At 36.2% G+C, this 26,422-nt stretch overlaps 2 protein-coding genes across 7 annotated transcripts in view; one reads left to right on the top strand and one right to left on the bottom strand.

Moving 5' to 3' along the window:
• LOC145730844 (ATP synthase F(0) complex subunit k, mitochondrial-like) overlaps positions 1 to 26,422 on the bottom strand; it is a 57,579-nt gene that overhangs the window by 23,422 nt on the left and 7,735 nt on the right. The window lies entirely within an intron of this gene.
• unc80 (unc80, NALCN channel complex subunit) lies at positions 119 to 26,396 on the top strand. 6 transcript variants are annotated; one of them, XM_081977640.1, is made up of 61 exons: positions 119 to 381; positions 1,077 to 1,125; positions 1,183 to 1,212; positions 1,278 to 1,444; positions 1,506 to 1,674; positions 1,726 to 1,942; positions 2,000 to 2,160; positions 2,344 to 2,493; positions 2,729 to 2,847; positions 2,906 to 3,106; positions 3,165 to 3,343; positions 3,395 to 3,588; positions 4,620 to 4,738; positions 5,035 to 5,064; positions 5,307 to 5,436; positions 5,492 to 5,686; positions 5,746 to 6,029; positions 6,111 to 6,349; positions 6,402 to 6,520; positions 6,576 to 6,724; positions 6,819 to 6,954; positions 7,010 to 7,445; positions 7,498 to 7,688; positions 7,795 to 7,867; positions 8,730 to 8,944; positions 8,995 to 9,190; positions 9,244 to 9,381; positions 9,437 to 9,519; positions 9,580 to 9,730; positions 10,679 to 10,893; positions 11,442 to 11,722; positions 11,775 to 12,091; positions 12,143 to 12,441; positions 12,501 to 12,693; positions 12,753 to 12,969; positions 14,243 to 14,447; positions 14,499 to 14,631; positions 14,688 to 14,828; positions 14,917 to 15,110; positions 15,166 to 15,506; positions 15,565 to 15,795; positions 16,148 to 16,325; positions 16,382 to 16,542; positions 18,283 to 18,297; positions 18,737 to 18,937; positions 19,172 to 19,292; positions 19,843 to 20,046; positions 20,100 to 20,216; positions 20,277 to 20,408; positions 20,462 to 20,582; positions 21,778 to 21,888; positions 21,949 to 22,065; positions 22,121 to 22,290; positions 22,348 to 22,504; positions 22,562 to 22,726; positions 23,071 to 23,172; positions 23,963 to 24,115; positions 24,239 to 24,381; positions 24,439 to 24,684; positions 24,851 to 25,113; positions 25,203 to 26,396. In XM_081977640.1, the coding sequence occupies exons 1-61, from the start codon at positions 287 to 289 to the stop codon at positions 25,330 to 25,332; spliced, it is 10,389 nt and encodes a 3,462-aa protein (XP_081833766.1). In that variant the 5' UTR covers positions 119 to 286; the 3' UTR covers positions 25,333 to 26,396. The 6 variants fall into 6 exon arrangements, with proteins under 6 accessions (XP_081833766.1, XP_081833633.1, XP_081833841.1 ...); XM_081977507.1 differs by having other exon boundaries at positions 3,395 to 3,624; XM_081977715.1 differs by lacking the exon at positions 5,035 to 5,064.

Below are 26,422 nucleotides of genomic sequence, written 5' to 3'. Positions count from 1 at the left end.
TTTAACAATTTAAAAAAATAACTGTGACAAGGGAGCGGTGATCACCCTGTAATATTTGAGAAATTAACAAATTCGCGCCGAATCGGGAACAAAAATCGATAGTGCTACAGCGTTTCATCCTTATACAATCTGACAAATTTCGGATTCCAGTGTTACATTTTTTCCACACGGAAATAGTTTAGAAAAGATCAAAATCAAAATATTTGTGACGTTTTTGAAAGATGAATTTTTTACAAAGGATTATGACGGATTAGTGAAAATTGGATTTTAATCTACAATAAACAAAATGCAGGGACAGGAATCAAATCCTGTTGGAGATGGAGTTTTGAGCGATGTGGCAGTACCAATACCAATTCAGATTTTTCTTTGGCGTCAAGTGAGGTAAGACGTAAAACATTAAATTTACTTACAAAGAAAACGAAACCGGTCACTGAAGAAATGTATATTGTCGCAATGATTTTGTCTCCCGTTTCCTTATGATTACATGGCAAATCAGAATAAATGCTTTCTAATTAAATTAAAAAAAAATCAAAGTAACAGTCAGTAATTTGTTTCGTCGAATAACACATAAAATAAAACTTTCACACTCAAAACCAGCTGAATTTTATGTGTTCTAAATGCTTATAAACAAGTGTGTATCATACTACTATAAATTATGATAAGCTGTATCAAATATTAATAATGAAAAAATATTATTATTTAATTAAAAGTAATAATTTAATATTTATACTTGAAGGTTTTTAAACTTAAGTTTAATTTTAGCGGTAAACTGAAAGAAACAAAAGCTTCAATAGACTAAATCAGTTTTGCCAACAGAATTTGCAACTTAAACCATTTTTATCAGTAATATGTACTAGTTTTGTGGTAAAAATTTGCGATATTGTCATTTGAAAGGTATAATTTTTTTAAGTCAGTTCAACTCTTTATTTTTTACTTTTGCAATTTGCGATTTTAACATGTGTCATATTTCTAAATTACATTCATTTGAACGAATTTCACAATACATTTCTTAAAATTTGCTTTTCAAAATTATTTAATGGCTATAATATAAACTAATGTGTAATATTTGCTAACAGTCCATTTGTGAGACCAAAATTAGGAAAACTCCACGAAGCATCTTGTATGGTAAGTGTATGACAATTGAAATCACACCCGTCTAAACCTAAATAAACATATTTCTAGTTTTGTCAGCACGCCATTACGGGACACCACGTAAGTATACCAGACAGAACTAGTTTGATTTAATGTGGACCTTTTCATAATAATATAACTCGTAGGAACTTAAAGAGGCTTGCAAGAATTTCGAAAAAGTTCTGGTTCAAAATCTGTTTTCCGGTTTGAAAAAGGATTTAACCGAAGCTGTTAAAACAATTCCAAGATGGAAACTCATCCAGTCAGCTTTACCTCACGTGATGCACGCCGTTCAATCTGTTCTTCACAATCGGTGAGTTATACCATAACTTATGCATTCCAAAAACATATCTTGTTAAATTGGTTTTTAAAAGAATGCGAGATGGAAACTTGCAAAATTTGGGAGCTTTGGAAACCAAACTGCTTTACACGTTACACTGGATCTTGTTAGATGCTGCAGAGGAATGCGCCGACACTGAATTTGATAAAGACCAATACCATCTGTCCCATTTCCACTATCTGTTTTCTGTTCCAACTATTACGGTAATTATAAAACAAACTTTATGACGTCGTCGCAATTTTTACATTTTTCAGCTGTTTGTTTACCTATTTGCGCCGTTATGTCAAAATCTAAAAGAATCCGACTTTCAAAACTTTCGCTTGGAAAATGGTATGAAAATTTGGCAACCCATGTGGGAGTTTCGGCATCCAGAAGCCAACTGTTTCGTGTCTCACTGCAAACCGAAACCAAAGTTTTTCCATAACAAAAACAAATGGAAATCGTATCAGTTTGATGATGTTTTTGTTGGTGGTGAGTTGGTGTTTTGAAAAAATTTAGGTGATTTAAGTTTCAGTATGGTTTTCTTAGTGAAACACGGTCAAGATCAAACTGCGGCGGGTAATAAAGACAGTCCAACTTTCAGTCATCAATCTGCAGGAGGTACCGAACCGATATCTATTTTCAACACCATACCACCAACTCCTGTTACGGTGGTTACAGCTACAATCACTCAAAAAGTAGACGATGAGGTAAATCGTTACCAAACATCTACTTAAGGGTTTTACAGTCTACAGGGGGCTACAGATAATATTTGACAGTAGTCAGTAGTCAAATATTATCTGTAGGTCAAGCTTTAATGAAAATTTGGAAAAATGTTCTAATACAACACGACCTCATTTAGTTGATTCCTTATTATGGAAATTATTCTTTAGGTTGGCTGGGTGTCATCTCCTAAGGACACCGTGTTTCCGGAAACTATCCCCGAAGAAAGTTCCAGTACTGAAGAAGAGCACGTAGTGATTTTCAGCCTGCCACCCTTAAACGAATCGGACGGTTTCTTAGTGGATCCTTCCATATACACAGTTAGTGCTATAATAAGTTTTTTTTCTTATCCAAAGTGCTATAAATACGAGGTTCTCACAAACCGTAAGGGGGTAAAATTTAAATAAATGTGGTTGGAAAAGTTTTCAAAAAATCAAAATAACAAAAAATGTGATATTTTGTTTCAGAAAATATTTTATCATTTTTTGATAGGGTTTTGTGAGATCCTCAGATAATTCTCTGGGATTTCGCTTGACTGAAACAAGTGATTTTCAGGCTGAAACTAGTTTGATTCAACTAGCCATGCGTCGTAGCGGAAGAACGAATAACGTTAATAAAGTCAAAGAAACAAATGAGTGCAAAGAGGGTTCTAGGCCACCAATGCAGAAAATTGGGTAGTTTCTATGTCGTTATCTTAATCCGGTGTATGGCTAAGTAAAAATATTGCTGCAGATCGTCAACTGACAAAGATTCCATTGACAGTGGAGAGAAAAAGTCTGAACAACCTGCAGAACGTGCGCCTAAATTTGGTTCGCACCATATCATGGATCTCGCAGCCGCCACTTTTATGGATGTGGGGGTTTTGCGGTGTTTGTTCATTACAGACTGGCAGGAAGAAGGAATTTACTGGGCTCTACATTTTCTATACAATCGGTAGTGCGACGTACAGGTATTACAGGCATCGTTTGTTCATTCGTTTTGACTGTTAAAGACTGAGAGACATTCACGAGGAAAGCGCAGCCCAACATCAACCGAGGAAACGTAGTAACTCGTTACCAATTCCCAAAATTGAGGTGTCCTTCTACCAAAGCAATGAAAATAAGAAAACAGAGAACAACAATAAAGACTTTATTGAAGTTCCAGATTTAAAGGACGTATCACTACTTGCAGGTACTTTACGTAAGTTGAGAAGAAATTCTTTAGTGTTGAATATTGTTGCAGAATCGCCCTACATCAACCAGAAGCAAACTTCAGACGAGTCGTTGCACAAACGAACAGCCAGCGAAAAAAGCAGAAGGCGCATGAAGATAGCCGACCTAAAGGCCTTTGTCGAGACCAAGTTGCTGTCTAAATCGGACAAAGCGTTGGAAAAAATCGGGCAGGATGATCCAAAACCCTTGGATCAATCCCAACCGGTGCGTTTCCACAGTATTGCCAAACGAATCCTTGATGTATGTACCTCTCTATCTCTTCTCTATCTTCACCTTGGTATATCTAGTTGACAGCGAACGTATTTGTTCCTAAAAAATTCAGGAATAATATTTTTAGTGCAAAAAAGTTGAACATAATAGAAGACGAAAGATGATGTGATGCTGTCAACAGCTGTTAGCTAAGAGTTTCAACAAGAAAATAGTTATTTCCTGTAATCACTTCCAAAAACTTTGATTATATATAAAATATACAGCATTCTTCCTCAAACGAGGTGAATTACATAAAATAGTGATTATAACTGATACTTATTAATTAATGAAAACCCAATAAACAAAACATTGACAAAAGTTATTTCGACAATGTTGCGGTATCTTCTGTCTTTACCAAGAACTTTAATTTAGAAAGTTTCTGATTCATCAATGCCAAAGTCACAATCCTATGAATCAAGTCATAATCCTACCAAAAAGTGCTGATTTCCACAAATAATCAGTTTTACTTATTACTTAACAGAAGAAAAAGCTGTTATTGGTTTATGTTAGGTTTTTGTTTGGGCGACAAAATTAAAATCTCCAAATTTTAGAAGTAGTATGAAAGGATCTCCATCTTCTCGACAGTTTAGACTTTTTTGCACTCATTCCAGGCAATTTTACTAAGTAAGGCACTGTCTTAAACCTGTCAACTAGAGTTTGCTTTTAAACTTCGCTTTTAGCTCAAACTGATACCAGACGACTACAAACCATATGTATGTATGCATATAGTAGGTACCTATTTTACCTTTTCTGAGTTATCCTGCTAAGGGTAGCCGTTTTAAAGTCAACTTGACTTTCTAAAACAATAATTTTTGTTACTTTAGAAGATAAAGAGCTTTTACTTAACACGCATGCTAAAGAAATCTTACTTCCTGTGTTTGCACCAACCTTTTCTTACTTTGCTAGTATAGTCTAAGAACGTAAAATAGTAATACTATTAAATGACAAGTAGATTCTAACAAAAACTGTTTCACCCCGTATAACAGGATTACCATCGCAGTCTGGATACCACCGAGAATATGTCCAGAAAAGGTTCGACACATTCAAAATTTTTTGAGCCAGTTTGCAGCAATTTGGTGAAAGGAAAAAGTATGCCAAGTCTCAGGTAAAATGAGTTATTGCTTATTTCATTTATTTTATGTGTTGCAAGTTGTGTGTTATTTTACTTATTAATATCATCTGGTTTATTGTTTTCTTATATCATTTAGCTTTAAAGCTCCCTAGAGCGAGATCCGCTTTGGTTTCAGTTTTCATTGTCAATAACGTTTTTTAATCTCTCTGTATTTTGTTCTTTGTTTCTAAACTTTGCATGTTAAGTTAGCAAATCTTTTAAACTGCTTTCAAGTATGTTTTTCTAAATATGTGTCCGTCCTTTCTTAAGTGTGTTTTTTGTCTTCTTAGCTGTTTGATTGACGAACTCAATTCTGAAGGGTAAGTAACTGTCATACAATTTAGAAAGTTTAACTTTGATTTTTGAAAAGTTAAATTTTTTGATTTCTTGCCACGCTCAATGTACTTTTTCGCTAATTCTAAATGTTCTATAGAAGTTGTTTTATTATTTGTTACTGAACTTTTCGAATTAATAACATGAAGTTTTCTATTTCTGATCATAACAGTTACAAAAACTTTAATCACTAAGAACTTGAACATAAAAATCTTTTTCTATTGAAAAGGTTTTTGGAAGAACATCGATGGGACATCTTAAAACCGAACAAACCACCACAACCACAAACAATGGCTAATCCAATCATCACAGTGACTGAACACACCCCAACTCCATCTCCTGATTATATGAGAAGACAGGTAAAAGCAGTTTCAAAAGAAACATGTTTTGATAATTATTACGAAAATTTTACAGGGTTCCATAGATAGTCAAGATGGAAATAGTTTAGCGGGTCACGTAGGTCGTTGGCAACAAGAGAGAAAATCCAGTTTGGCCAGGTCACAAACCGACTCAAACATCACATACACTGGCGATGAGATTCCCGAAGCTCCAGGCTCAATCTGTTACATCACCAAGGACGGTGACATTGACTTTAACGTAGTTTTGAAGGTAGTAAAACTGAGCCGACATCCAGAAAAAGGTTTACTAAGAATCTATACGAATTACAGGCAGTTTATCGCACTTCGTTGCGTGAAAATACATCATGCACTTTACGAGTACTGGAAGTTATTTTGAACCTTCTGGAACTGCTGCTAGATATGGGAGTTTTAAAGCAACCATCCCGTGAGGAAGCTCACTGTAGTCCACCAAGAGATGAAGGCGATGATGGTGTGAAAAAGTCGGAAAAGGAGAAAATTCCACCGAGCAACACGTACAACTCATTTGGAGGGGATAGTCTTCCTTCTGAACAAAATATGTCACCTCATAAGCTTGCTATGGGCACCATTGTAAGGTATAAGCCAGTACAGTTGTACTACTCTAATATTACCTGAGTTATTTCTTTTAACTTAATCATTATATCATTTTCTGTCAGGGTTTTGAAACATCTAGGATGTCCTCATGGTTGCGCAGACGGTCAACGTGGACCAGCCGCTGAATTTCTGCGAACCCAATGTCAAAATATCCTGACCAGATTGCACAAATCTAGTCAGAAAAATTTCAAAAATTTCCTTAAGGAATACATCAAAAAGCAACCACTAACCGAAATAATGGAGGTTTTTCATGCTTATTTAGGTTATTGCATCGATCCGACATCTTTATTATCACCTTTAAGTAAGTAAATTAAAAGTGGTAATACTATTTTCTTTAATATTTATGACATCAGCTGTAGGAGGCGCTGGCGGTGTAAAAGGTATCGAAGGACACACTGTAAGTTACTGCTTCAAATCTTTGGTGACGAGGTTCGTAGACGCCTTAAAGGAAATCCGCACTCATGAAAATATCGTAAATTACATGCTTTTTATGTATTGAAATGTATAGTAGTATTGCCGGTTTATAGGTGTTATATAGTGAAATCCGACAACTTATCACATACGTAAAAGAGGGACACGGAGGAGCTTTTCGAAGGGTCGCACTCAGTGCCCTTATCGACACCGCGGAAAAGAGTAATAAGAAAGAAGGGCCCATGCAAACTACTAGAGTAATCAGGTTATTGTTGGGGAATATTTCTTGTGTTAACAGTGTATAGTTGAAGGCATTTTGTTGATTTGTAATTTTTTGGAGCTTAATAAATAAACTTTAGGCATTTTCATCAATCGACCACAAACGTGGACGAAAACGATATTGACTTGCAAGGAGAGACCACATACACCATAGATGAGAAAGGAGTTGTAAGAAAATTGGTATTTAAAAAAAGAAGCACTTCTTCTACTTGTGCGGTAAGGCATCAGTCCCACCTTCAATTTTGCTCAAATTACAAGACAAATTTTTTAGAGTTTGTTAGAGACTGAAACTGAAGACATGACCAAGACAAATCAGTCCCCACTAGGCAACTTGAGGAAGAAACATCACATTTTAACTCCAAGACAGAGCGAAAAAGCGCTAGGCATAACGGTAGAAAACACGGGCAGCTTAAAGTCTCAGAAAAAATCGAAAATCGGATCTCTGAGTAACTGGTTCAGAAAAGATGAATCTCAGTCTGTGGAAGAGATCGAGTTACCTAACAATGGAGACAGTTTCAACGATTCGGCCAGTTTTATACGACAATCATCGTCCACGTCCAAATACTGTCAGCACAAAACATCTGGAAGAAGTCACGTGAGTCACACGTTGCAGAAAGCCAAAAGGCGCATCGACGACAAATTGAAATTCCTCAAGAAGGGCAAAAAGAAAGATGGAAGCGCTGAAGATTCAAGCGGAGGCAGTAAATGTAATGGTTTTTAGTTTTGGTCGATTTTCAAATGCTTGATTGTTTAGTGTAGATTTCAGCCGCAAGAATTCATTTGAATTGGGTGAGAATTCACGGGAAAGTGAGGTGGTTTTCCTGAAGGAGCGGAAACTGATCGAAACTCGTTTAGTCTATAAAGGAATGCAGCGGTTTTCTTTTTTGCTGGAAACCTGCCCACCTGGTACGGTTCCAGATGCTTTTCTTTTAGGGTCTGTCTTAGATTTGGTAAGTTTGGACTAGAACTTGTTTATTAATGCTAAAGTACTCATAAACCTTACTTTTTATTAAGATAATGGAATAACAAATTTTAATTAAATCCATCCAATTTCAGCCTCATGCTGTGGTAGTGGCAAGAGCGGCCTTATTATTGGAATGCGCTTACTTTGTACACTGTTGTAACAAAGGTAAGACTGATATTTTTCTAATATTTTGGGATTTCTGCTCCATTGCTAATCTTTATTTATCTTATACCGGGTGTAACATTTAACTTGAGACATCTCAATATCTCGAAAAATAAGGACTTTTCGAAAAAATATTTAGTCTCAAAGTTGTATTATTCCGCGGGGGAAATACATTGATGACAAAATTTGTATTCCTCTGCCCCTCCATGTGGGGGGGAAAGGGGTAACTTTCATTTTTTAAATGGCACCCCCAATTTTTTATTGCAGATTCAGATTCTGCGGCTAAAAACACGTGGAATTTGTTTAAAACATTTTTTTGTATTAACGATAGATAAAGACACCTATGTATCCCTAGCAACGACGGTTTTTTAAGCAGATTTTACCAAGCATTCCGGTAAGCGATGAGCGAAAAAAAAAACAAATTTAATTAAAAAATGTAAATTAAATTTTGTCGTTTATAGCGCCATCTATCGTTAATACAAAAAAATGTTTTAAACAAATTCCACGTGTTTTTAGCCGCAGAATCTGAATCTGCAATAAAAAATTGGGGGTGCCATTTAAAAAAATCAAAGTTACCTCCCTTCCCCCCCACATGGAGGGGCAGAGGAACACAAATTTTGTCATCAATGTATTTTCCCCGCGGAATAATACAACTTTGATACTAAACATTTTTTCGAAAAGTGCTTATTTTTCGAGATATTGAGATGTCTCAAGTTAAATGTTACACCCGGTATATTCTACTGCAAATTACTTTAAAGCTGATTTATTTCCTATGCGGATAACTTTAAATCCTTCGAAACCATCTACATATCTATCGACTAAAGTCAACCTAATGTTTACCATAATTATTAGTTTGATTTTTTAGGTCAATGGCCGGCTTCGATGAAAATGTCCTTTCCAATGTTTCGACCCTCCGGGCCTCTTCCGACTAGAGGGACGAGTCATGCCGGTAACCGACGTTCCCACATAATTCAAAGGGCAGCTGGGAAAATGTTTCATCAATGGGCCGAAGTGATTGGACATCGATTGGAAGAAATGATAGCCGAAGATCACCAGCTTCAGACTGAGATCAACAATATGGTATTGTTCTTTGCAGTGTCTGAAGCAGGATTACTAAAGGTGCGTTTCAGGTCGCAGATCCAGATAAGCAAAAAGAACTCCAAATCCAAGACGAAGAGGAAGATTATTTGGATGAGGCTAGTATACACGCTTACGGATCAAAGTGTCCGATGCCTTTACGATTGATAGCTTGTGTGCTCCTTCAAGAAATAACCACTTTTCTTAGGGAGACTTATCAAAATTTGCCCAAGTCTTCTAAGATTGGAGGTGTGATGTGGTGATCCACATTACTATTTGGCCAACAACTCATTGAATTGCAGGAAAGGAGAGACCACCTCCTTGGGAGAAATATTACAGTAAAGAAGCTAACCGTAGATGGAGCATGGCATTGTCATCCATGGGACATTCTCAAACATCCGCTCAAAGTTTACAGAGCATTGCGGGTGATCGAGATCCTAGTGAGTCTTTTACCATTATTTATCTTTGTTTTTCTCATCGAGAGCCATATATTAGATCAGGCAGAGAGGAAAATAAGTTTTGTTCTACACGAACCGGACGAATCAGAAGGTAGCAGCAACACTACAATGACTATGCAGGTAATAGTATTCATTTAAACAAATTCATATTTTGTTCAATATAACGTCTGGTTGGTCTAGACGGGTATCAATATCGATGATGGTAAAAAGAATCAAGGACGTCCGTATTTGTTACGAAGGGGCACCGCTGCTACAGGCGGAGGTTCGTTTAAAAGACGTAGTTTAAAATTAAGAAGAGGTACTAAAGAGGGGAAAGATATGGAGATTGAGTGTAAGAAGTCATACGATTTTAAAGTGACCGTCAATAATGGCTGCTGCTTGACTATTTTCAATGCTTGAAAAGATTTAGCAAAGTGTTGGGATGTCGAGTCTTGCTATTTGTTGCTCACGGCCCCTATTCACTAAACAAACACGTTTACATGGGGTTTCATTAAAGTACTCTAAATCTCCCGAAAAATGCATGTTTTACTTTTGCAAATAAAACTAAACTTAAAATTAGAGATGTCGTACAAAAGTAAGTCCACATGTGTGACATTTGCGTAAATCCCACTACAATGGGTAGTATTGTGGTAATATGTGGCAATTTGCATTAATCACAGTCCCCAACCCCCAACCCTCTTTAAAAACATTTTCATGCTTAGGGGCTTCTGAATCAGAAAAAAGCATGTTTTGTTTTTTACTTCATATGGAAACTTGCGTGAATTACTTAAAGTTCAGTCAAATCAGTCAAGTTCTTGATTTTTCTTTAATACCACGTTTCGGTATTCTTTAATACGGAAGTCAAACTTTTTTGATGCTGCTATGCTTCTGTGACATGTCTGCATGATTTGTGTACATTTTATATTTTTTGCTACATATCAGTATGTTATTTTTACAATCTTTTCGTTTGTGTTTGTTAATAATTTCTGTCTTTCTAGTAGAAATTCTCTCTTTGTCCATTAACTATCACAATTAGACTCGACAACTCCGCACTTTGGAAAAAAAGAAAATTAAAGAAACTGATTTTTTTAAAAGTGCAAAAGCAAGGAATGTATTTGTAAGAATGTGGTGCAGGTCTGTTACGTCGTACCAATAGAAACGCTTGATAGATACTAGAGCTAGTGCTACTTGTTTTGCTATAGCAACGACTTTTTAAAATGGGCTTGCTTTAGCATCTTCTTAAAATGGTCTTTTGGCACAGACGAATAGTTCTGAACTTATGAAAAACATTTCAATTAAGGGCGCATACCAGAGTCTGTCAAACGAACAGACTCGATCCAATCCAAACGTAAGGTTAGCTCGTTATCGGATCGTAGCGACACATCTGAGCCTGGTATTACTGGCGAAGTGAGTGGTGAAGAATCACCAGGTGTCCTTAGTGACGATCAACCACCAGAAAGTCCCAGCGATAGTAACGAAAGTGACGATACTAATAAGAATATGCCATGGTTGAAGGTAAGTTACTTAAGAAAACAGGTAAGTTAGTTGATGGGGGTGAAGCATACGAAGATGACAACCTTGTATTATTTAATAAACACTTTTACTTCAATATTTTCGTCTTTTTTACACTTCTAAGACAGTCTATAAGCTTTATATAAATTTTGTTTTTATTCTATAGTCTCTACGTATCTGTGAAGAGAGTATTAAACTTTATCTCTTCAACTTGTTTTGTATTATACAATCTGGAAAGAACTATTTTAGTTGCAAAAATTTTGAATTAAACTATAGGTTAACCAAATGACATGAAAATTGGTAATTTTACAAAAATTTCAATCATACTTTAACAGATTATGAAAACTAATTCAAATATGCTCGTAGTTGAACGAATTTGGATTATTGTTATGTAAGTTGCAAGTAATTATGAGTTTTTATCTTGAAAAGATTTTTATCCCTTTGGACCTCTGAAGAACAGTATTCTGTGTATTTTTAACTTTGGCATCATTATTAAGACAGCCAATTATTTTATTCACAAAAATATGTTTAATAATATATGCTACCTACAGGTTATGGTACAAATCCCCAATAATTTGTACTACTATTGCTCCCATCAAAACTTTTGCCACCCCTTTTGCCATCGGCGCGTTATGAGAGGTTGCTCGAGATTGGTAAAGGCTGTACGAAAAGTTTATGGCGAAGAGTTTGGTGTTATCGATGACAAGCTGGCCAGCGCTGACGTGAAGAAAAAAACCCATAAAAAAGACAAAAACAACAGAAAGGTGTCGGATCAGACCAGTTCTCAAGTCAGTCCTATTAGAAGGAAGGACAGTATGGGTAAAAGAGACAGGTAATTGAAACTTTCTGACGCTACGAGATAGTTATACTGAATTGACCATTAGAATTGACAAAAACTTGGAAGGTTCTCAAGCCAGCAAACTAGCATCCAAAGAATCGTCAAGGGACATAGCAGAATCGGATGGTGGGAACGGATCTTCGCGACACACAGACGATGCTAAACCTACCGAGTGTCCACCAATTTTAAAATATCTACAAACCCAAGTCAAAGACGCTTTCCATGCACCTTTGTCTGCTCTTTTAAAAGGTGCCGTGGTACTGACCGAAGAGAACTTTGCGGAAATTATACCTGTAGCTTGGGAACTATTACTGGAGATGAATCAGGAAGTTGCGGCGGCTGCTGCTTCGTTGTTTATTCTAGGTCCGTATGTTAGTTAGCAGTGATCACTCTTAAAACGTCATCTTTAATTAGGAGCAGTTAAAGCACCCACACACGTCACTGAAGTGATGCAACAAGGTTTAACCGATGCGGATACGGCCACACGTATAAACGCCATATTACGTTTCCAAGTGTTATGGAAGTTGCGTTTCCAAGTTTGGCCGCGAATGGAAGAAAACGCCCACTCGTTATTCAAAATACCTCCGCCAGGTATCGAATTTACGTTACCCTCACCCAAAATTGGGATAGAGAGCCTGCAAGTAGTGGACTCACCTTGGCAATTATTGGTCAAAACCAAAGTGGAAGAAGTCACCATTAATCAAGAGAGACATGCAAGTGTTACTCATTTTTAAGTGCTACTAAAACTATTAAAGTTGCTTTTTTATGACAGAGATCACTAGTTACCGCGACCAAAACTAGAAAAAAACAGCAGACCGAGCTGATCAAAATGGCGTTGCAGGCGCAAGATGACAAGAAACGTGAACAGCGCGAAAATTTCCTTATCACCACTATTCCGATCACTATACAGGCTGGTCATGAGCCTAGTTTGCACCACACTTCTGGTGACGAACACGCCGAAGATGGTAAGATTTCCAGGAATTAACACCCGCATATATTTAATGATAATTTTAACATTCTGTAGGCGATAATGAAGAGAATGATGGAGGTCAAACCAGAAACACAGGCCACCATTTGCACTCCACACACTCTTTATTCCCTTCCTGTCTCTGTGCAGCGGTTATTTCCATTGTTAACCTCTTGGATGACGCGGCAGTATCAGCGGATGGATGTGCAGTGTACGAAGTTGCTTACTCAGTTATTTGGACCTGTTTGGTTGAGGATAGCGCTCTATTTTTGAGGTAATTTTACGTCTCACTCTCTGCAACAACTGACATATACACATTTATAAATAAATCTTAACAATGTTAACATTCAAATTACACAATCGACTAAGTTTCTTGGAATGATACTGGATAACACATTGTCATGGGGTGCTCATGTAGATTATGTTGTGACAAAATTACATAATAGCTATTTATGTAACCAGTTACGAAAAGATCGATTTTGTGTAACGAATGAATGTTTGTAGGGCGAGCGCAGCGAGGTCCTACAATTTGAATGAGTTACAGAATAAGACAGTTTCGAAACGTGTTGCATACATAATTTTTTCTAATTTTGACCAAAAAGCGGTAAAAACCATCTTTTAAAGTGATTTAACACAAATATTCACTTTCATAGCACCTTGTATAAACAGTGACAACGACATGTTATGATGGATGTCGCCCATATGTTTCTACGGAAATGCATAAAAACAGGGAGTGATGAAATGAACTTTTCATAACTAGTTACATAAAGTAAAACGTTTTGTCACTCTAATCAGTTTTGAAAAGTGTCACTTTATATGCCAAAATTAGAAAAAGTATGTTATAGTTTTCGAATTGTATCAAAATATGTGAAGATGCCAACTATGAAAATGATGTACTATGCAAATTTAGAATCCCAGCTTAGATACGGAATTATGTTTTTTGGTCAATGTTCTGACATCAACAAAGTTTTTATTTGTCAAAAGCGAGCAATAAGAATTATGTTGGGATTAAACCCAAGAGGGTCATGTCGAGGAAGATTCAGAGAGGTCATGGAGATTGCTTATTGTACATGCAGTGTATATACAGGAGTGCATATTATTCTTTATTAAACACAAACATTTATTTCAAGAACATACTCCAAAAAATACACGGTCAATTCACTACATGCTATCAAGACATATGAGCATGGAGCATATTCTAATTGTATAAGATTTTTTAACAAATTACCACCGAGTATTAAACAAATAAGCCATACCAACCCGTTCAGGAAACTCCTCCATGCATTCTTGGTGAAAACAGAGCCTTATACAGTGTGTCTGATTATCTGAATCTTGCTCCAACATAAAACGACGTATGTTGTAAGTATATTGTTGTGTAATTTGTGATCATATTTGTTTATCGCAATGTAAGTTAAGTGAAATGTATGTAAATGTGTAGTTGCTTTCTTTTCTTGTCTTCTCCTTCAGAAATTTGACGTTATTTCGCTTTATGTTTGCAATTGCATAATTTTGAAATAAAGATATTTCTTATTATTATTATTTTACAGATACGTATTGGAACGCTTGACAAGGGACAAGCAAGAGGAAATGTTTAAAATCTTACGACACTTGATTAGGTTCATCCCAAAATTGCCACAACAGGCCGCTTTTGCCTTGTACAATTACATAATCGGTTATGTGATGTTTTACGTACGAAGTCCTCATGAAGACGGACAGCAACTGATCGGATCTGCTTTGTCTTTATTGTGGATGGTAATTTAACAAAACTATAGTCGAACAATGTAAGAATACTTTTTTGAGCAGGTGGTGCATAGCGTCCATGGTATCATGTTCAAAGACTTGAAACAAATTTTACGGAAGGAACAATGTGACGCGTCCATTTTGTTGACTGCTAATGTGCCATCGGCCAAGAAAATTATAGTGCACGGCCCTCAAGGTAATTACTGTTGTACTTACCATTCATTTTCATTAACCGGACTGTAATGTTATTAGATCCGGATGCCGGAGGTATTCCTTCACAATTTCCGGTACAAGAAGACACTCAGTTCTGTCAAATCTTGAGAGAGGCTTTGGATTTCTTTGGTATTGAAGAGAGCAAACACGATGAGTACTTTTTGGTTGACTATAAAACACGTAAGTGTGATTTTTTTATATGATAAATCAAAACTTAGCTAAAAAGAAATATTATAACATTTTCTTGAAATATTATATTGCATTCAAGATCAAATACGTAATCCAACCGCCTACGTTCGAGATTACTACTTCTTTAAACGATCCCAATATCCGCAATTGGAACTAGTCCACATGGAACCGGACAAAGCGTTTCACGCCCTACAAAAGCAGGAACTAGTTCATAAATTTGTGGAAAGCGGCAAAGTCCTACTCACTTGGGCTATATTAAAAAACGTTGATATGGTAGGGTCTCCAGTCGTTTCCAAAACTATACTTTACTTTGTGGCTGCTTGAATAGGTGGTCCAACGAGTGGTATTCCTGCATGAGGAACTCATGAAACTTCCATCGTTTCCAAGAAAAGCTTTAGAGTCCGACTTGCATTTGTATAAAAGCGGTCCGTTGGGCAAAGAGCTTTTAGGTTTGGACGTTTTGCACAAATTCATGTGGGTGCGATTGATTGCTAGAATGTTTGAGGCGATGGCTGGCAATTTTGCTTATTCCGGAGACATTCACTTGTTCGTCAACGTGCTGAATGGAGCGTTGATTTTGCATTCCGAAGATGCTTGCATCCTAAGATACGTTATGGCCACTTACATCAATGCTGCATTTCATTTTAAGAATATTTTTTCCACTAACGGGTTGGTAATAACTTATTGTTAGCCTAAAGCAGTAAAGTTTAAACTTGTGGTTTTACAGGTATCTGTTAATCATGCCAACGTTACTAAAAATCTATTCCAACCATCAAACTAACAAACTCGTAACAACGACCATAGAATATGCCGTTAAGGAATTTTACACCATGAATAGGAAACCTTTTATACTGCAAATGTTCGGTTCAGTGTCTGCGATGTTGGATACTGATGAAGATGGTACTTATGGGAATGCCCATAAAATCCAATCGAGTTGTTTGTTTAACTTGTTACTAAGGTAAAGTTAATCAAACCAGAGTATACTTGACAATTTTATTGATATCATATTATTGATAGTCTCCTCTACTTATTCCTCCTTACTCCTAACTTATCTGTACACATTTTCCTTGTTGAATCACTCACCTTTCATTTCGTTCCAAGAATATAATATTTTGTTATCAAACTTTGTTTTGCTATGCTTCCTCAGGTCCAACTTTATTGTCCAATCACATTTTCTGACTTCTCTGAGATGAAGATCTGCAAAACTGTTCAATCTTCTAATTGATATTATTTTTTGACTTCACTACCATATTCTAACAAATTTTACTACTGAAAAATTAATATCCTACTTGTGACTCTAAATTATACAGCTTGGAAACACCATCGCCAGATCCTCTCAACATAGCGGAGCTAGTTAAAGAACCGGTACGAGCCATCGACTTTTGTTATCACGACGAGGACAACGACGTCACTGTCCTGGATTGTATTGCCATGTGCGTTATGGTAGTCTCTTATTCAGCCGAAAGTCGTCGCGGTTACCAAATGCTCGTCTGTCCTTACAAACATTTTGTACCATTTCCATTCTGACTGTGGCACGTTTTAAGGTCATCCTAGAAGCCATCCTGCCCTATTACGTGGACAAAATCCAGAACGCGGTCTACATAGCTAATTCGATTAAACGATTCAAAAAAAATGAACGGGACATCATTAACCAATTGGGAATAGCTGTCCGATGCTTGATCGAGAACTGTGCGGAGCTGACCAAGTAAGTGTTTTGTTGTCCGTTCAGTTTGGCGCTCTGTTGTGTTACGAATTACTTGAATGCCAGTTTAATAGAGAATTTATATAGGTCGTATACGTAAAATATAAAAAATTTGTATGCGAGATTATTTAGATTGTAAACCTCTTCGGAGGAGAGTGATACGAAGTTTACTTGTGACTTTCTTTTCGTTCTGCAATTTTAAAATTGTTTTTATTGTAGTATTGCCACCAGAAATGAAAATTATTCTTTTTTTGGTATTTAATGAAAAATAGAGTCTGGCGAGGGTAAAAGAACTACTTTTAAATGTTGATCTAAGATAAATTTAAACACCCTGTATATTTGCAGCAAAGTATCTTTCGGGTATTCCGAGTTTATACAGCAATCGTAGATTATTTTTTATGTTACCCCGTTAATGTTTGGTACGCAAATACTGGTCCATCCTGTAGTAGTGTGTCAGAACTTGCTTTTTTTTTAAATCAATCTGCAATAAAGAATTAATCACAAGTAAACCTTACAATATCAAAATCAAACCTTTATTGTATATAATAGAATCTTATTAAATTATTAACCTTTTGAACATGTTATACAGGGTGGCTCGAATTGTGTTACACCAAGTAGAGAAAGTGCTGTTAACTGAAGTATACGGTACAGTTGTGCTGCACAAAAACACAAAAAAAGTTTACAAATAAATAAAACAAAAAATAAATATAGTAGTAAAATAAAAAAATACTGATAATGGTGCATACGCGATTATACAAAGTGTCCAAAATTTAATTGAGAAATTGTATTTAGTTGATTAAAAACTTAAAATCACATCCCAGCCAAACACTTTCGTGTGTTTGTCCTCAAGTAATCTGTATGGATATGTAGTCAGCCACCCTGTATTAAAACTTCATATTATTAGGTGTTTATTGTTAAAGTTAGTTGATTTTACTGCAATAACAATCAAGATGCATGCATTTATGATTACTCGAGTACCAAAAACTCGCTTATTTAAAGCAAGCGTTTCGAAACTCGGATTATTCCACAAAAGTTGGAATGTTATACAGGTGTGGTAAATCCAAAACCGACCATAGGAAATCCGTGCAACTGACAGAGAAACGTAGATAATTGCATGCGCGGGACAAAGACAGAAAACGAAAAAAATATCAAGTAGGCCATATTTTCAGCGCGCTGTTGCCAAAATCCAGCACCGTCGACAAAATTAATTTTGTTCTTGGATTATTATTTTGGATATTTGAAATAGCTTTTGATCAAATGTCAAATTTTGTGTCTTCATGGCCTCCTATTTAAGATGGAGATCTAGATTTATAATGTTTTCCATGGAATAATCCAAGAACAAAATTAATTTTGTCGACGGTGCTGGATTTTGGCAACAGCGCGCTGAAAATATGGCCTACTTGATATTTTTTTCGTTTTCTGTCTTTGTCCCGCGCATGCAATTATCTACGTTTCTCTGTCAGTTACACGGTTTTCCTATGGTCGGTTTTGGATTTACCACACCTGTATAGTATTTAAGGCCTAGTAATGTTTCGTAAAAATGCCATTTAAGCAGATGATGATTAAACTAGAAATTTGATTAGAAAATGTTATTGTCGTCTGCTTGGATCAGTTTATTGTTCTAGAGACAAATTAGTGCTTGATTATAAGTATATACCGCAAAAGGGCGCCATCTCATGACAGTGTCTGACCCATCGCATCACGCTTGACTTTTTAACGTTTCGTATTTTTTGTTTTTTGCAGATTCAGTTCAAAAAGGTAGGTGGTGTTGCATTTTAGCTTTTACTATTTATTTTTGTTTTTTTTTCTAAGTCTTTATAAAGGTAAGGAAAATTTAGATCAACCATAGAATTTTAACGGTAAAAAAAGAAAACTGTTGTCATTTTTGTCGAGGACATTGATTTGTAATAGTTCTCTCATCTTATCGTTGATTTCCTATGGTTATAGTGTTAAATTTTCCATGTATCTGCATAAAACCGTCTTATATGCACTTTGATTATTTATACTGCTTTGAATTACTGTATATTAGTTTGTTTATAATTACTAATCAAAATTACGAACCTCTTCTCGCCCTAACACCTCTAAAGGACATATCTGAACACCTTCTTTGTATCTTTTACTCTTAAATGACATACTACACGTCTGTTTTTGTTATATTGATATCCCAAACTAATCAAAAACTATTTTTCTCTCCAAGGGTCTACAACGGTCCTTACAGATCCAGTCCGGAGCATAAAGGATCGAGTCAGAGGAACTACAGAGGACCGTACTCGCCTGGATTCGATTTCGAAGACGATTCGCATTCCAAGTTTATGAGCGAGCACAATCGGGCCAAAAGCATGTACGAACATGATACCGAGGATAGTGAGACGCTTAGAGCAGATTACCGACGACCAAGGTAAAACGTCACTATAATGTGCCTTTATCATAAGTTTAGCAATGTGTTAGCTATTAAACCTATGAGACTGCAAAAAATTGGCAAAATGGTGTGTTTGTTTGTGAGAAACAATATTTTGAAATACTAACGATTATTGAGTGAAGATATTAAACGACACAATTCCACACAACTTTTCCATCCAACACTTTTAAAAATAACACATTTTTGACACTCACATATTTTTTACATTTTTAGAGACGTTCTACTGTCGTTGGTAGGAGAATTTGTGTACAAAATCAACCACAGAATCGCCGATCTATTAAAAAAGGAAACTGACGGAAAACCCATAGAAATTTTAGACTGTCGCTCACATGTGGTAAGAGCATAAGTAGTAATAAATTTTACAAACATAAAAAATTGTACTTTTGTGTAGTCATTGAGACGCCCTATACTTATACCTGAATGTTCTTTGAAAACGACATTATTTATTATTTTGAATATACAGGTGTGGTAAATCCAAAAGCAACCATAGGAAAACCGTGTAACGGACAGAGAAACGTAGGTAATTGCATGCGCGGGAGAAAGACACAAAACGAAAAAAATATCAAGTAGGCCATATTTTTAGCGCGCTGTTGCCAAACGCCGTAAGTAAGTTTGTCGAGGGTATTGAATACATACGGCGTTTGGCAACAGCGTGCTAAAAATATGGCCTACTTGATATTTTTTTCGTTTTCTGTCTTTCTCCCGCGCATTCAATTACCTACGTTTCTCTGTCCGTTACACGGTTTTCCTATGGTCGCTTTTGGATTTACCACACCTGTATGGTATTCATTTATATCACTTAGGGCCGGTACTTTCACCTCCGGATAAAATTTGAAAAAAACACTCATAATACTATTTTTGCTAATATCAACTTTTTCTGGTAGAGACTAGTGGACATTGCTCACGCTCTCCTGAAAGTATCGCCCTATGATCCAGAATCAATGGCTTGCAGAGGTTTACAGTACTACATGTCCTACGTACTGCCTTGTACGGATTGGGGCGACGATGCAATGCGTCCCGCCTTTATCACACTGATAAAGAGAATGGAGAAAGTGTTTATCAAAGTGCAAAAAAAAGCCTCTATTCGGGTATCGTATACTAAATCCAATGTGGTAAAAGTGAATAGAAAGTAACATTTTAGAGAAACACCGATTGGGACGCAGCCGCCGGTTTACTTAAAGGATTGTACAACACCATGGTGAAGTATCCGTACATTATAAACTGGCATCAGATTAAGCAACTTATCATCGTCTGTCAAGTGAGTTTTATTCAGTGTTTAATATTTCTAAAATAATTCTATAATCTAAATTATCTCCAGAGTTTAATAGTGACTGAATGCACAGTGGAAGGGGTATCGGGGGCGACTGCTGCCCTGTTAAGTCAAGCACCACCACCCAACTTTTGTTCCATGGTGGTGAGACTGATTGCCTTGCAAATTCAGGATGGCCAAGTGAGTAATTCTACCCTTACCTCTTAAAACAACACCAAGATCTTTGATTTTAGGAATATTGCACTCTTGAGCAAGTTTGTGGAGGTTCTACTTTTCCGACGCAAGAACGGACCGAAAGTATTATTATCAACTTGATTATGCCTTTATGTTTGAGAGTGGGCAGCGGCAGAAGAGGTACACACTTTCTTCTGCTTCTATAAAGCAAGCAGTAATAAAATAGTAGTTTTCCTATTTAGTGTGCAAAATTATGTTTTCCCACACGCGAAAGCAATTAGACTTATATAAGCTAAGGATAAGCTTCAAGTGCGGGAAAACTACTTTGCACACGTGTTAGGAACAATATTTTTTCTACGAATGAAATATCTATACATTTTGTTTTTAATTTTTATTGATATTAAAAACAACAACTTATAACTATTTATTGTTATTAACAACATTAATGTTAAATGTACAGTTGGTCGCGTTTTTTAAATTGATCGCAGATTGAGCAACTGAAGGTAAAATACTGGTACTTGGAACTGCTTCACTTTCTTTAGGATTGAAGGTCAGAATTTTGTTATTTAATCCTTTTCTTCTTTTGTAAAAATTTTCGCCTTTTTAGGTTTAAAACCAACATTCTGCTTTTTCAGAAATGCAGTGAGCTTATAAAATTCACCGATATCGGTGTCTCTTTTTATTTTTACTACATTTTTGAGCATTGAATACTTTGACCACATTGTGTTAGGTTTGAATTCTTTGCTTAAAGTAACAAAATACGCTAAAAGTACCTCTTCCTTTAAGGTTTTTATCCCCTTTTGTTCGCACCATTGGGTAAACAACTCGTACTGTTTCTCGTATTTTTCTCGCGATTTGAGAGGCAGCAATTGCAAACTAGCCATGTTGGCGGCTTTTAGAACATCTTCCGGAAGTTCATCTTCAGTGATATCCATTATTAAAATAGTTTTTTTAACTTAAATAAGTAAGAATAAACTCTGTTGTAGACTTTAAATTGCATATAAATGCGTTGTTTGACTATGAGCTTTGGTTTCTAAGGAAACAAGCCTCATTTTCAAAGACAGAGACAAGGTGGTTTATTTACCTAAACTGTACGGAAGAATAATGTGAAAAAAGTCGTGTTTTTTATATGAAACCCCTGAATATTATTACATTTTTGAATTCTACGCAAAATTCTAAGCAGATTTTATGTATAATAGTCTATATAAAACCACTGTTGCAAGGTATAATCAGCATTTTAAAAAGTGTGCGGGAAAAAATTTTTCCCGCATAGTGTGCGGGAAAGTGCCACTTTGCACACACTTTTACGTATGCAAAGTAGCTTATTTGCAAACATTCGTAGAAAAAAGTATTAACAATCAAAATGTTATTTCAGATATTCCAGGCGTAAAACCGTCAGATGTTAGTTTTGCCATCACTTTAATTTTGCACGCGATGAGCCCGCCAAGCGTGAAGGCAATGGCTCAAACTGGAGCCAACCTAAAAGGTACACTTTAAATAATTGTGATCAAAAAGCCACTGGTCGTTCTATTTATTTTTTCCAAAGGTACGGCTGAAACCAGAACCGGAAGCCTAACGTTCACTGGCACTAGAGACACCAAAACCGCATCCAAAATCAACACGTCTTTGTATCAAGTATCTTTTCTGGCATTGAAAATGATTGGTAAAAGCTTTTTAAAGCAAATTAAAAAAAAAATAGACTAAAACTGCTTCTCTAGCATTGTGCTTCGAAGAACATCTGATCAATGACTGGATTAAAATCGGAAGAACGATGAGAGAACTAGGAAAGAGAAACGAGGCCGCGAACTTCTTGTGGGACTTTCTTGATTTTGTGGTTACTCATAGGACACCTTTATACATATTGATGCAACCATTTATTTTCTTGAAAGTAACGTTACGTTTGTTTTTCGTTCCGAAAATTTGTTAACTTGATTTTCTTTACTAGCTCGCTCAGCCACCGATATCAGACTTTGAAAGAAACATGCACCAAACCATTAGAGATAAAATCCGCAGCATTGGATTGCCGTTACCCAAAAGCAAGGGAGCGGTTTTAATGGAGTTGGCCAACGAAATGAAACAGATCAAAGAAGATATGTCAGAATGTAAAAATCGTTGAAAGTACGGTTAATCGATTATTCTGATAATGATATTGGGTTTAGCTACCGTGTCTGATGACTCAAAGAAGGAAAATGCTCAACCAACCTTTCAGATGACAAGTGAAACCACTCAGAGATCACAACGACAATCTTTGATAGGCCTGTTGACTGGGGAATTGCATCATCAACGCAGTTCAACCCATGAACATTTACAACAACATTTAAAAGGTAATATTACACTAAAAGTTAATGTTTTACGTGACCATTTTTCGAAATTGTACGTCTAACCTGCATTATGCTACACACTAATGGATCTGTAATTATTTGTTTTCATCTAAGGGTTTGTTCAAACCTTTCAATCCAAAGATTAGACAATTCTTGATTTTAGCCATGATTGCCACTTGATTTTAACAATTCTCTCAAAAGATTTTTTGATATATTAATTATATGTTTAATGAATGATAGTACCGCACTAATTCTAGCAGAATAACATTTAATTTCTTGTATTACTACAAGAAACATTTGACCAAAACAAATTATAAAAAGAACAGATTAATGAAGACACTTTTAAGGTTCGTCTGCAAGTACGAGTCACGCATCGACTCCGGTACAAAAAACGACCGCACCAATTGAAGAGTTTGGTAATGCAGAGACGGGTCCGACCGTCTCGCAAGGTACTTTTGAGTGTGTAGTGTTCGTTTGCAGTGCTATATTTATACCATCGTCGTTGTTGAATTCATTTTTTATGGGAATAGTTGTCATTAGTTGTATATCATCTTGTACATACGATAGTCGTTATTATAACGCAATCATTTCATTCAAGGAAGAAGTTTTAATGGTTTAATATCCAGTGTTATACTTAGAGCCCTAAACGCTACAGAGTAAAGCTGAAAAAATCTTTATTTATTATGTTTATTAAAGTAATCGACTGAAAGAAAGCTTCTTTCTTCTTAACTTCATTATTTTATGTGTCATAAAAGCACATGAGAATGCATATTTTATACGGGACACAACAGTGATGCAATAGCAGCTTATTCCGTGTTCACTGCTCTGCCTCTTTATGGTGCAGTGGATATTGATTGATCCGTATTTAATTTCATAATGCCTTTTTGTTTTTACTTTTATAACAATTATTATTACTAAATAACAGAGAATTTAATAGAAGTGACAACCGTTTAAACCAAACTCCTCTTTGAACTACTTTATTATTCGCATTGGTATGTCAAAAGATATTATATGAAATTAAATATGGTCTAGTAAAATTCAGGGTGACCAACGGCAAATCTTTGCATTCGTAATATATGGCTTTTAGCTACAATACTACACTGTAACTCCCGTTTATGTTGGTCACCGTGTATAATTAAAACTTTGTTAAACCGAAAATTAAAAACGGTGTTGTAACTGTTTACACGCATATCTACGTACAGCGTGTGTGTCTTTGTGTCCTGCATGTAGTTGTTTCAGATCGTTCCATGTCGCAACGGTCATCGGGCAGCGATGACCATCCAACCCAACCACCCAATCACCATCCACCACCACCACCCTCTTCTTCTTCTCATAAACCAGCAGCTCACAAACTGCGCTTTGTTTCTTCCGTAGAGTTTAGACATTGTTCAGGTTAGTTTCTTCAAAATTCCGCTTCGAATGTAAAAATCACGCATTTCGGTGTTGTACTTAGTTCATAGATGTGTATGAGTGTCAATTGAGTGAAACAGGTTGTTACCTGGTAATTTTGATTAGGGGAAACATCAACTACACCCCTAAGTCCATCCAGTCCGAACGACGACGATGATCATCGAAAATCGCGTCTTCAGAGGATGATGCCGCAAAGTCGTAAAACTTTCCGTCTACGTAGCAAGAGCCGTAGTAAGCGCTCTTCAGATGTAAGTTTTTTCCCTTAAAACTACTTTTAATTAATCAGAATTTGTTGGACTGGATAGCTGGCTCATTTAAAACTAGACTCGGAGCCAACCTCCCCTCTAGGATCGCAGATGATGTCACCTCCACCTCAAATAGGCTTTTCAACAAGCTTACAAATAGAATCTAATCAACCCTACTCACCGTTATCCAATGAATCTCCCAAAACGCCTACGGCTCCGCCTTTATCACCGCAAGTTCAGCCTCCTCATGTCCCTTTGATCGGACAGTTCAGTAATCAGTCAGTTACTTCCAATGATAGTCTAAAAGTGAGTATAGGTAGTTGATTACGTATATTGTATTGTTAGTGGTAGGCTACTGCATATGGTACTTTTTTGAGCGGTTTTCAAGTGTTCAAAAATGGAATTTAAACACCGGCTTTTATAGTACACCCTCTAAACTAAATTGAATGTATTATATCAAATTGACTTTTAGGGTCAATCCACATTCGGAACGATTGATCCTCATCGATTGCGTATTGCGATTAGAGGTAAAAGCGCCGAAGGATCATGGGACGAGGACTCGGCGATTTCACAAACATCCAGTACATCCGGATACAAAGAATCGTATCCGATGATGCTTTTGAAAGATCCTTTGGAAGCGAGTCCGAAAATGTTTCCACCTTTGGCGTCGCCTGACCTACATTCTTTACCATCTACTAGCAGTGCGGCTACCAATAATTTTCTCCACCTTGATAGGTAGGTAACGGCAAACACTCTAGAATCCCCATATTTGGATTCAAAAATTAGTATGTCCCAGTAACTATACCTATTCTTACCATACACAGTTCTCCTGACTGTTCACTGAATGACAACGGGGAGAAAACAGCTTTGTTGGAGAAGGAAGATCAGTCATCATCAAAAGATTCTCTATTGATGTTTGATCAAGATGCACAGGATGAAACTACGTTACTTTAATTTAATGATTTAGATTTTAGAGAGTTTACTGATGAATTTAATAACTATGAAGTTCATCAACAAATGAAACTCTGGTAGTCAATGTTGATAGTAACGTCTATGTATTTAAATTTACAAGTTGTCTACCAATTCTTCTTTGTCCTCTCCACAGCAGTAACTCATAAAGTTACACACACTAGTTGCACTCGGAGGAAATGGAGATAATATCTATATAGAGAATATAAATATTATGTAACATAATTATGTAACAATATGTAGTTTAGTTGATACGCAAGGTGTTCTATATGAAAAATGGGCTCAACATAAAACCTTCATTATTCACGTCAAAATAATGTTTACATTGCTAGTGCGGTATAAGTGTTTTTATAGTCAAGTGAAAACTATCACAAGAGTTAATTAATTTATCGTCATACCACAGGTATGACATAAGAATAAAATCATTTTTTACAAGACTAGACCTCAGTTTGGAATTCAGAACTCGAATGATCAGATGCTACGTCTTCTCTGTTCTACTCTATGGATGTGAAAGCTGGACACTAAGTCCACAGACCGAAAAGAGAATAGCGAAGCTTTTGAGATGTACGTGTATAGACAGAGGCTGCGAATTTCATGGATACAAAGGATCTCCAATGGAAGGCAAAGTACAGGGGAAAAGATCAGTAGTATAACGCCAGAACTCATGGCTAAAAGATTTAAGGAGATGATTGCACCGCTCGTCTGCAGAAATCCTTTGTGCTGCAGTTAACAGAGCTACAATTGTCATTTGAATCGCCAACCTTCGACAGGAGAAGGCGTGATAAGAAGAAGGAGTAATGTACAAAGAAGAACTTTGGTTGTAGATATATTTCTTTAATACTATCTCTTCAAGCGGACGATCAAACTGAAATAGGGATTATTTTATTAAAGCAAAATTTAGTCACGAAACTGGTTTGTTGGCGTTTTCTTCACAGAACACCTTGAACAAGTGTGAGATTAGCTTTAAATAATGATTAAGTTATATATGAATTAACAAGAAAGTTTAATGTTATATTTAAGATTAAAGCGATTATTAAAATTGAGAATGATGTTACTGTTTCTAGTCACCCATATA

This window comes from Ips typographus, linkage group LG1, assembly GCF_016097725.1.
Source record: "Ips typographus isolate SLU linkage group LG1, UJ_Ityp_2.0, whole genome shotgun sequence".
Lineage (NCBI taxonomy): Eukaryota > Metazoa > Arthropoda > Insecta > Coleoptera > Curculionidae > Ips > Ips typographus.
This window is presented reverse-complemented; position numbering and strand designations above follow the sequence as displayed.

Coding starts and splice junctions, on each gene's coding strand:
- unc80 (XM_081977507.1), top strand. CDS start 287: ATGCAGGGACAGGAATCAAATCCTGTTGGAGATGGAGTTTTGAGCGAT. Junction 5,437..5,491: donor CTGATTATATGAGAAGACAG/GTAAAAGCAGTT, acceptor AAAATTTTACAG/GGTTCCATAGATAGTCAAGA. Junction 7,689..7,794: donor TAGGGTCTGTCTTAGATTTG/GTAAGTTTGGAC, acceptor ATCCAATTTCAG/CCTCATGCTGTGGTAGTGGC.